Raw genomic sequence first — 12,372 nt, 5'->3', positions numbered from 1 at the left:
CCCTTTCAGCCATGCCACTTCTATCGCTGTATTGCTTCACAGAGTACCTCTTAGCTAAACTACAAAGTGGTGCCTTGGCAGCACCAGTGCTGCTAAAAGGGTGGCCTACATGATAATTGGGATTTTCCAACATATTTGGGTTCACCCATGTCTTGAAAATATCATCAAAACCTGCATATTTTCTCTTCTGTCATTTGCGGCTAATTCCCATGTGCCATGAAGTGTTTTATTTCTGGCCATCAACTACTTAACAATGACACTTCCTGCTACATGATGTTAATTCCAGCCCTCAGCAGGTGCCATAAATGCTATTTGGACCATTGTATGAAACCAGTTCAAGATCCCTGACATATGCCATTCTTTTTGATATAAAAATTTTACCAGTACAGTACTTACTAAGCAGATCTTCTGATGCTCCAGACAATATCTGATAAAAAATGTGAAAATTTCTTTCTCCTCTTGGTTGTTTAACAACCCGCGACTTCTCCAACAGGTCTAAAAATAATATGGCACAGTAATTATTTCCACTGAGTTAGTTTGCCACTCTTTTCCCCTTTACAACATCTCTCTCAGAACTGTTACTAGAACACCACCACTTCAGGGTGGTGGTGTAAAGATTATGAAGTGCTGAAGGAAGTCAGCAAATGGCAGATGCACTTTAATATAACTAAGGGCACAATCCTGTCCTGTGCTGGATCAGGCAAGCCAAGAGGCTTCAAGTCGCTCCAAACTCCCTGGGAACAGGGGATGGGATGCGGCATAACTGCTGTATTCCAGCATTGCCTCCCGCTCCCCACCCCAGGGCCACCCACCACCTGCCCTCACCCCGCCCCGGAATGTCTCCCTCCCACCTCCTGCCCATGCACCCCAGAGTCTTGCATCGAACAAGCTTGGAGCCTCCGTCGACGTGGAGGCTTGTGTTAGCCTCTGCAGGCTAGTGTGCCTCTGCGTGCCAGTCCTGCCAATTCCCGAGGAGGCACAAATGTGCCTTAAGGGCACCTCTGGATTGTGCCCTAAGTGTGTGATGCACACTGGGGCAAGAAATTTCACATAGGAGATATCTTGAGGCGATGTGGACAGTTTGATCAAAGTGTCAACCCAGCGTGTGGTAGCTGTAAAAAGGTCAATTTCATACTCAATATCATTAAAAAGGAATTGAGAATAAAACCATTATTACTATTACTAAGTTATTGTACAAATTAATGGTAAGGCTATATCTTATTGTGTCCATTTCTGACTACTACACCTCAAAAATGACATAGTGAGACTACAAAAGGAGCAGAAGAGAGCGACCAAACTTATCAGTGGGCTGGGGCACTTACAAGGAAAAGTTACAACATTTGGGGCTCTTCACTCTAGAAAGAAGATTGCCGGGGGGGGGAATGATAGACGCATATAAAATTATGCAAGGGATAGATAGAGCAACTACAGGAAAGTTCTTCTCCCTCTCACACAATACCAGAACCAAGGGTCATCCACTAAAATTGACTGGGTGAAAAGTCAGAAAAAAACAAAAGGAAATACTTCTTTACACAACATGTGATTAATCTGTGGAACTCCTTGCCACAGGATGTTGCAATGGCACCTGGCTTAGATGCCAGACAAATTTATGGAAGAGAAGTCCATCACAAGTTAGACGTCATAAGGACTATATGAAACCTCTGAATGTCAGGTGCAAGGGCATGGAGAAAGAATATAGGTATTTTGTTGACTTGTGCGCTTCCAGAGGCATTTAGTGGACCACTGTAAGATACTGGAAACCTGGGCCCTTAGCCTGATCCAGCAAAGCTCTTCTTATGTTAAGTAATACCAGCTTGGGAAAGAAAGAATGTATGAACCCATGGCATATTCCCAATCACCTAGAATGGTTAGATTCAGAATGTTACATTTGTCATGTATTATATTACTGTAGTGGCCAGTGCCCTGCAGCTCCTGTCACACCAAAGGTAAAGTGCCGCTGATCAGCTGGGAAACAGTGTGCCAGCTGATGACTTCATTGGCTGTTCCCCAAAGCCTGGCAGAAGAGCTTCCACCTGGCTTCCAGGCACTCACCACCAGCCAGCCAAAAACAAGAATAAAGTAACTGAGCAAGAGGCACAGAAAAGCCTTTGCTCTCTATTGAATCTGTCACTTAAAATAGACACCATAACCTATCAGGCCACCTTGCCTTAGTTGTCCACTTGTGACACCCACAGCCTTCCACCCATGGCCTCCCTTGGATGGCCTGTGACACCCACAGCCTCCCTTGGATGTGGTGCTGCTCTTCCCCCCCCCCCCCCGAGGAAGACAGGGAGACAACAATTACGATTAAAATAATCAGCACATTCTGTTAAAAATCTAGAAAGCTCATCTGCACAGCTTAAAAAGTAATGTTCTGTGTGGTCCCATTCAAACATAAGACAATCTCCATCAATGGCTAGATGAATTCTCAATGGCTTGCGGAAATGGCTAGATGAATTTCCTGGTTTTGCTAAAATGTCAATTTCGGGTCAGAACACTATCAGGATGTCTGAAATGGAAAAATCCCTCTGAAAGCACTATTAGAAAGACTCCCTACATGCTATGGGATCTAGTATTCATGATTCTCCATCCATTCCACTGTTGCAGAAAGATATATAGCGATGAAAGTCTGTTCTAAGCATATCCCTGGCACGCTTCCATTACACAGGTTAATCTGTTAAAAGTACAGCCTGTGCTGATCCTGCCTCAAAATAAGGATTTATTCTAGCTTACTTTGGAAACTCCATCAGACTTATGATTTACTGGAACTAATACAGATAATGCACACCTCTCTCTCACAATGACTGACTGGCACATGCAAACATCTGCCTTATGCCTTGCCTACACTGGGTCCTTTAAATTAAGACTTGCTAGATTCCCTTTCCTTCGTCATGCAATAAGCCCATTGAGAGCAAGTTGTTCCTTTTAGACGACTGTTTTGTGTTACACTCCATCAACATTCAGAACAACTAGCAGAACAATAAGGCTTATTAATATTTCAGTAAGTTACCAGCAGCGTTTTGTCTCCGCATCGCCTGCCGCAATTAGTAAATGTATACATGAGCCTTGCTTCCAAAGGGCATACTGAGTGAAAGCACAGCAGAAAGCATTAAATTTAAAAATGCACAAGTGAGTTTTTATTTAACCATAGACGGTTGCATGCTTGTGTGCATTTGTGGAAAAGTGTACAGATAAAGTCTGGAAACTGAACATTGTTCTCCCACAGCACATTTTAAAACCCAAAAATTCACTAATAAAATTAAGCACCATGTAAATATTTGAATAAGCAACATATTATAGTCAAGGCAGCATAGTATCTTATTAAAAATAATGGCTATATGAGCACCCAATAAACATCGTCTAAGAAGTAATTAAAGAACCATAAAGACCAAAATTTGCACCGAATAAACTATGCAAGCTATGTTGAAAATGGAACTTATTTTTGCAAAATTGCTACCATCTTTCTTTCTTTCTTTCTTTCTTTCAAGAGGAACACTTAACGAGGTTTTGTTAGCACAGTATGTCTTTCCCATTTCTATGTCAGTGTACACAATTTTTATAACTACTTTCAAGAGCTTTTAAAAAATACTTGCTACCTACTGGTGCGTGTGCAATAATTAAAAGGTTAACTTTTAAAAACGATCACTTTCTTTAATACAATAATGAAAGAGTAAGAAAAGAGAGTTATTGTTTAATTCTAATCTGCCAACAATGTAGCTGTTGTCTCGCCACCAGCTGGTACAGCCCATTCTGAGAACCTGTACCTCTGTGATAAACCTTAAGATAGATGGCTCAGATGAATTTATCATTTCAACCTGTTGCTGTTTCACTTGGAGCTATATTTATTTAAAAATATTTGTAGTCTTGTCTTTCCTCTCCCCTAAAAGGAGGCACTCAAGGCATTTCACAATACACACACAATAAAATAAATAATTAACAATCATTAATCATTACACAGCACTAGGAAAAATTCAAGACAATGGGGCAGCCCAATCCTAACTAAATCCGCACACGGTGATGCAGCAGCACCAGCACTGCCACATACCACAGGGGAATTTCAGCCACTGGAGGTTTCCTTGGGATAAGGGGACATTGTCCCCTTGCCCATGGTAAACCCCAGCAGCCGCAATGGGTCAACTTGGACCTCACTAGCAATACCACTGGCGCAAGTCTGAGTTGATCAGAGGATTGGCCTGGAAAGGGAGATTGGATATGGAGTATGCCAGTGCATGCCTTCCCCCGGCCTGATCTACTCACCCCAACCCTTCACCACACTCCCTCCACCCCATTACACCTCCTCCTCATGCCTGCACCAAACTTACCTAGTTGGGCGGGCATCCTTTCTGTAGGCATGCACAGGAAGGCTCTGGCCTTCCTGCCAGTGCACCAGCAAGAAGGGCTGTTGCAAGATGCTTTGATGATTTTGCAACAGTGCACACCAGCAGAATGTGTGCTCCATTGCACACCCGCTCAGGATAGGGCCATAAGAGGAAATAGAACAGATTGACATAAACAGACTCCAAAGGAAACAAATGTTTACCAAAAATAAATGTTTTCTGCTACCATTAAGGACAGTCTTCTTGCCCCATACCATTGCTGGCTATCAACTGTTGTTATGCATCATAGGAAGGGTTAGCTCTAAAATCAGTAACTACATTAGCAAAAACAATCAGTTGTATTTGTATACAGCCTGTGACGTTCAAAGGGCCAAAGCCTGAAAGCTGCCAACAACCCACACAATCCAGCTGATCCAGCCGAAAAAAAATTTTTTTCCAAGCAAAATGTCATTTATGTGATCCTTGGACTCAACAGAGTCATAATAAATGACAATGGTGTTTGTGATTTATGCACCTTGTAAAGTCAAGTAATAACTTTCTGGTTAACTTACAGCATGTCTTGTTTGTCAGACAGATAACAGATAAAGAGTTGAGAAGAACTGCTGTGGAACATTCAAATGTTTAAATAGCTGATTAAATGCATACTGAGTATTGTAAAAAATGGCAACAGGCAAACTCCCTCTTCAAGCAGACTCTGAATACTGAACGGGCTCAGTGATTTTGAGTTCCCTCTTGGCTCATACTACTGAAACAGGTGTGCTGCAGGTGCTATACACATGAATTTTATTGCATATCTCAAGAACATTTTAGGTTTTGCACCAGTCACAGTGCTTGGAAATTCAACCCCACCTACCTGGCCCCCACAGAACAAAGTTTAAGAACTGGATGGGAACAAGAAATGTTCCTGCAAGTGAGTGCAAGAGCATAATGTTGAAGAACACATGTACATAGACTTGGATATGATGAGTGGTTCTAATTGCATGTGCCCATTTGATTGCCACTTGCACGATCAAGTGGAAATATCTATGTAAACTGGTCCCATGTGTACGATTGCAACACACATTCATATTTCACAGGTACATGGAACTGCACCATGGAGAAGTGGCTCCTATAGGGCTACAAGTATGTCAGACTACACGCAGCAATTAGCTTTCATGCAATTTAAGCTTATAGCTTGAGATTTAAGTGGCTGGATGGGTAAACTTTCCACAATGATTCTATTATAATAATTATATCCAGATTAAAATAAAGATTAATCAAAACAACTCAGCGCACACATTCACTTGCCCTGGCATGCCTGGAAGATTATATTGCAGTGCACTGAGAAGGACTGTTAGTGCTTTATGCTATTATATACTTCACCTAAGGTACTTGCAAATAGTCACAGATAAAAAAAGAATAGTGAATTGTATGTATAAATGATCTGATTGCATAAATACTCGACATTTGCACAGGGCTTTTAAAAGTCTTCAAAATGGTTTGAATTTAGTATATTGCTAAAATTGTAACAACCAACCTGTAAGGTAAATTATTATCCCTATACAGCTGTGCACTGCTTAACAGGGATGCTGACCAGCATCTCTGTCATATCAAGTGTGGCTTGACGTAATGCGAAGACTCCAAAGTCAAGGGGACGCTCTGCTTTTCTGAGCCTCCAAGAGGCAGTGCGTGGTGCGCTGTCCCTGCGAGGCTCAGAATGCCAGATTCGTGCACAACCTTCGGCTTCCCAGAAGCAGAGCTGGCCAGAAAGGCATTAAGAGGCGAATGCCCATACTGCAGATAGGGGGTGGGAGGGAAAGGCTGCTTAGGGTGATTAAGTCAATTCATGGCATAAGTGAGATTTGAATCAGGGAAGCCCCAATCCATAGTTCTCAGTTTCTTAGCCAACACACTCTGCTACCTCTGAACTATAAAGCAACTGAGGGCTTTCCCAGCCCTCATAATGCCTATTAACGCATTAAAATGTCGCTTCTGGTTTCAGCGGTTTCAGTCGGGGCGGGGCGCTCTGGAATGGAACCCTTGCAGATACAGGGGCACACCTATAGTGATGTTCTTTTTGTGTTACTTACAGCCCAATCCTATCCAACTTTCTAGTTGGACTGTGCCAATGGAGCATGCAGTGCATCCTGTTATGGTGGTGGAGTCATGGAGGCCTCCTCAAGGCAAGCAAACATTTGCTCCCTTACTTTGGGTTTGCATTGCAGCTGCATCGGTGCTGGAATGTTGGATAGGATTGGGCCCTTAGACACATATGCTGAGGGCATCTTCACACATGAATTTGTGGTTTCTCCCCCACTTGATTCACCTTTTGGTTGGCAGTGAATCGAGTACCCCATTGTGGGGCTACTCCATTTACCCAGGGGAAGGGGACAAAAGTTCCCTTTTCCTGAGGAGCCACCAGAGGCTGCCTGGGATGCTTAGGATGCAGCGGAAGCCATTTTCAGTGCTGCCACATCCCTGTGCCCTGGGCAGCTCAGGACTGGGCTGTGAGTCCTTAAGATTGACTGTATGAAAGTTTCTGCTACCATACATACCAAAAACTAATACATATACTTAGATACATATGATGTATATATGATGTAGCAGTCTGCAGTTCTCTTGTGGGAATAGATGCAATTATGCATTTACAAAACTTAGGCTTTTATGCCAAACATGTTGTGCTAAATTCCATAGAGTTACGCAAATACACTGACACTTAGCCTGACACTGACAAATAGCCTGACACTTCCGGATGGAAGGAAACTAAGGCAGCTGTTATCAATTCCCTCCCCTCCCCTCCATACTCAGCCTTCCCCGTTGCCAGCTGCCCGGCTTCTTTCACATGGGATGCGGATCTTTTAAGAGTCCAGCCCTATGCGTTTCTACTCAGAAGCCCCATTCCAGTCAATGGGGCTTACTCCCAGGAAAGTGTGGAGAGGATTGTAGGCTATATCTCATGCTTTGCTTGGTGGGAAGGCTTGCTTGTGTCGGTGACAGCCTGCACCATGGCGAAGGGGGGGGGGGTTGCTTGTGCCAGTGATTGCCTGCACCATCTCAATGGGGGGGGGGGAATTTGGCAAACACTCCCTGGGGTTTTTAAAGCAATCCCCTCTGTTGCTACCACACCTGCCCCTGTGTGAGTGAGTGAGTGAGTGAGTGAGTGAGTGAGTGAGTGAGTGAGTCAGTGAGTGAGTGAGCGAGCTCTAGCTTGCTGCACGTGTTCTGGCTACAGAGATTTTCGAGGCCCCCTTCCCTTCTTCAGCCTCTTTGCTGGCTCAGGGGCTCCAGGAGTGTTACTGTTCCTTTGCAAGGGGAACCTCTTCCAGGGCTCCAGAGCTAATTCCCTGCCTGAGCGAGCCAGAGCTTTTTTGCAGTGTTTTGGACTGCCTGGAAATGGAGTGAGACGCCAGCACAGGGCAAAGGAGGCAAAGGTGTGCGTGACTTTTGGTTCCCCAACCCCAGTATTGGCAACCTTCAGTCTCAAAAGACTATGGTATCACACTCTGAAAGGTGGTTCTGGAACAGCGTCTAGTGTGGCTGAAAAGGCCAATTCGAGAGTGACAATCCCTTCCACACCGGGAGCAAGTGCAGTCTGTCCCTGGTCTGTCTCCCTGGCTATGGGCCTTCCTTCTTTGCCTCTTTGCCTCAGACTGTTGGCAAAGTGTCTCTTCAAACTGGGAAAGGCCATGCTGCACAGCCTGCCTCCAAGCAGGCCGCTCAGAGGCCAGGGTTTCCCACTTGTTGAGGTCCATTCCTAAGGCCTTCAGATCCCTCTTGCAGATGTCCTTGTATCGCAGCTGTGGTCTACCTGTAGGGCACTTTCCTTGCACAAGTTCTCCATAGAGGAGATCATTCAGCAGATAAAAAATCCGTGGATAAATAGGCTGCACCTGCATATGCCAAATACAGTGTATAAATTGAATTATAAAGGACACATTTGAAGTGAAAGCAGTAAAAGAAAACGTTTAGGCTTGATATGCAAATAGCTACTGCATATATTTAAATTTTCCCCCAAATTTCCATTTTTTATATGTGGGGGGAATGGAACCATGTGTGTTTTTGGTTGTTGTTTTTTTGGAGGAGGTTTCAAAATTTCCAGAAATTTTACATCTTTATCCATGGCTGCTTTTTTAACAGTGCTAAAAACAGAAGTAAAAACACTTTTAGTTTCTTCCTTCACATATTCAGTACCTCTTAATACATACCAGAGATTACCACAAAAGTTCTGGGCAACCATAGCTAATTGTCAAAATGCTTGCTTACAGAGGTGCCTGACATAAGTGAGCTGCCTTGGGCCTAGTAATTTACTCAACAGACTTGCTCCTGTACCCTTCTACATAATGTTTATCCATCTTCTCTCCCTCTTACAAGTTAACTGTATGGTAAAGGAATTCTGCATTTTCTCTCTCTCTCTCTCTCTCTCTCTCTCTGATTTTGTCAAGTACATATGGCTCTTGTGTTTAAATGGTACTAAGACTAGCAGAAATGTACTCCAGTGTTTGCTGCAAGAACAAACTGGTAAAGATGCTGGACAGAAGCCTGGCTGTAATTACTCACAGGCCTCCAGAGGTTTTAATATAAACAGTTTCCTGAACATGAACAGTTGGGTCAGTTAAGTACCAGCCTCTATCAAATTCTCTTCAGTATCTGGGTTTTTGCTTTTTGTTTTTAAAGGAGGGAAGTAAAAGCAATTAGTAACTTCCAAACATGAATATCTGCAGCAGTGCCCTTCCAGAAAATTTTCCAGAAAGTAATTAGGAAGCAAGAAACTAAATATTAGCTGAAACAAGAAACCATCATTGTCAATCTTGTTTGCAACGCAACTTAAGTTTCACCCACTGGAAAGCCCAAAGAACATGGAAGACTAGTAAAACATAAAAAATTAGAGAAGTAATCATCGAAGCATCAGTTATTCTAACTCCTTACTGTGTCAACAATATAGTCATGATACTTCTATTGATACAGGTTTGTGCAAATATTTCAGACATTTTTTCATCCGTAATATACAAAAAGATTCACAACAAAAGATGGAATGAAGTTGGTTCTCACTTGGGCTAGGAAACACCAGATTCATTATTTGCCACTCACCAAGGGGAGTTTCCTGGCAATACTATTTGCTGGACTCGCTGCAAAAATAATGCTGCAAGATACACAGGTATACATGCAAAAGCAGTTATTAGACACTTATGTGTGCATGCTGGTAAATTTTGTTTATTTGCAAGAATGCCAAATCCCCTAAAGGCTTTTAAATTATTGATACTGTTGTGGTACATCTCTTCAGAAGAGGTCACTACTGATAAATAGTTTATAAGCTCAAGTCAAAAAGGAAATTGTTATTCTGCTATTTTGGTACTTTACTCTCAGGACATCAGAAGACTTCTATTTGAAACTAAGCAACCACTACACAGACCTGAGGTTTATTTAAGTTTCCTAGATACTTTCACAGTAATTACAGCCTTCCAAACTGCCAATTTTTTCCAGAAAAATGATTTGCTATTTATCAGTCACTGTTTAACTCTTATTTTGCACTGTTTAGTTCTCTGCTGTGTTCTGTCGCCGATTGTTGATTTATGGGTATTTGGATTTGATTACTTCTTGTATTATTTTATTTTAGTTATTTGGTTTTATTAGAGTGCTAGTATTTTGTATCATTTACAGCAGTGGTTCCCAAACTCTGAGTTTGCAGGGGAGGAAAGGGGAACGTGATGTGATCAATATAATTGTGCTGCTGCCAAGGAGAAAAGGGAGGTCTCTATGGCTCTCTGGAGGTTCTGGGGAACCCGTGACCGCCCCCCCTCTGCAGGCCTCTCAGCACCTCCAAATGGCTGTCAAATGCTAAAAAAATCCACTTCCTGTTCTCATCTCCTGTTCTCAGAAATTTCTTTTTAAAAAACAGCATTTTACAGCAGTTTGGAGGCTCAGGGAGGCCTCCAGAGGGGGTCATGAGCTCCCTGACCTCCCTGGTGGTGGTACAATCATGGTTACCACGTCACCACCATTGCTGTCACCCTACCCCATAAGGAGGTATCGCAACACCCCAGTTTAGGAACCTCTTATTTACAGCTTTAAATATCTTTTTATAGCAAAAAAAAACTTTCATTAGTTCAGATAAACCTTGAGTATTTTCAAGTGACAATTTTACCACACGTAACACATACCCCATCCTTCTCATTGGGCTCAGGTTGACTCAGAATATAGGATCCTATATGTACTAAAATTTTCCTTAGCACTTGAACAGGGCAGTACAGATGAGGAAGCTGTTCCAGGGTGAAAAAAATTCATCCCAGGGTCATTTGGTTGCCAGCATGGACTTATCATACTGATGTGACAAATTAGTCAGAACACAAGAAGCAATGCTCAACAGTAGCCAACATTATCTCTGTGAAACAACATTTTCTAAACTAGATGGTCAGAAATTATGTACTGTAAACGGTACCATACAAAACCTATTTCCTACTGTTTTAATCGTATAATGTTTTAACTTCCTATTCCTTCAGACCCATTACACACTGAATTCATGTTTGGGAAAGATATGAAAACATATCACAAGCAAGAAATAAATGTCACCCCCATTATAAATGCCGAATGATCCAGGAACAGTTATTTTTAGTCACTTCCTCTTCTTCCATTGCACAGTAGGAACTATCCTGGCTAAACAATAAATTTTTTTCTCTCTCTTGTGGCAAGCAATTGAGTTGGAAGTTAAATATAAACTTGCAGCCTGACAAACCACACATTTCCTTCCAAGACATGTGTGTCATCCCAAAGGGGCTACTGAGAAGGGGGGGAAAACCCTTTGCTTCTGCAAAGTAGCAGCAAAATTCACAACTGAATTGTAGCAGGGAATAAGAGTATTATTAGTAGTAGCTTAGTTAACTTTTCTAAATAAGATATAAGGAACTGTGAAATGAATTTTTTATTCAGCCCATCAAGTTCTTTAATGGATAAGTTTGGAAACCACAGTAGATAAAATGAAAAATCAATTTTGTTATATGTCCATTACTCTGATGAGGTTTTGGAATCAGTATTCCTTAAAGAGATATTATAATACCTAATGTAAATATCGAGCACACCAACAAGTCAGAAGAAAGGATTAAAAGCATGAAAGGAACACTCTTTTTCCAGGTTATGACAACACAAAGAGCCAGTGTGGGAGTTAAAAACATGCCTAGGGAGCTTGTGCATCCATGCCAAAGGACTCCTCCGCCTTTCATGCCTTGTAGGAAAATGGCTGAAAAGTTATTTATAGGTTCTTATCCTCACTTTATCTGAACTTTCTTGCAATAGTGCAAAGAATGAAGGGAGAGACTTATTGTCTTGAGAGTGTTCTACCCAGCAGGAACAGGGAGGAGACACACATCACTTTCTCCCACCCCAAAACAGTAAACAAAAGAACAAAATTTGAGAGGTACTTGGATCAGGATATTACTAAATTTCTAACATCTCTCTCAGTGAAGAGCACACTCTGCAATCGGTGAAGTTCTGCCTGTGATCCAGATGAAGTATAAAGACATGAACTAGCTAGACCTGGCAACATTTCTGTGGAAGTGCACAGATAATTTTTCTTCTTTGGAAGATGTGGATATCCCTCACAATGCAGGTCACTTAGCAGGTATGTGTGCTTCCCTCTTCCACTGGTTATGGACAGATGAACGTGGACTAGACTTCCACATCAAAGTATGGGCAGTGGCATAGACTGTGGTAAGGTGACACAGGTACATAAATAGGCTCAGAGGATGGCACTAGAAACTCCTGCAAAGAATCTTTGATCTAGAAAAGATACATCTATTCATGGGATAATAACCTATCTTACAACAGCTCTGCACTTCTGAAAGGTGACTACAAAAACCCACATAAACCCACCAAACAAGAGATTAACTAAGAATTAATCCCTCGAATATCTAAAGACACCAGTGCTTTTTGCCTCAGTGGAGATTACTAGGCAATAACAATGAACAAACACAAAGGAAAAAAACACATTTTTTTTCTTAGTATAACTGCTTTTCCACTTTACAAAAAAAGAAATTTTGGTTACTTGATATTCTTGCTGTTATAG

The 12,372-nt window shown here is 42.0% G+C and overlaps 1 protein-coding gene across 2 annotated transcripts in view; it reads right to left on the bottom strand.

The window, feature by feature from the left end:
* Positions 1–12,372, bottom strand: part of MYO1B (myosin IB) — a 153,809-nt gene that overhangs the window by 47,916 nt on the left and 93,521 nt on the right. For both annotated transcript variants that reach the window (XM_066635685.1, XM_066635693.1), the window contains exon 8: positions 397–495. In XM_066635685.1, the coding sequence (XP_066491782.1) occupies positions 397–495 (99 nt within the window). The remainder of the gene's footprint in view (positions 1–396; positions 496–12,372) is intronic.

The sequence above is a fragment of the Tiliqua scincoides genome, chromosome 1 (genome assembly GCF_035046505.1).
Source record: "Tiliqua scincoides isolate rTilSci1 chromosome 1, rTilSci1.hap2, whole genome shotgun sequence".
NCBI lineage: Eukaryota > Metazoa > Chordata > Lepidosauria > Squamata > Scincidae > Tiliqua > Tiliqua scincoides.
This window is presented reverse-complemented; position numbering and strand designations above follow the sequence as displayed.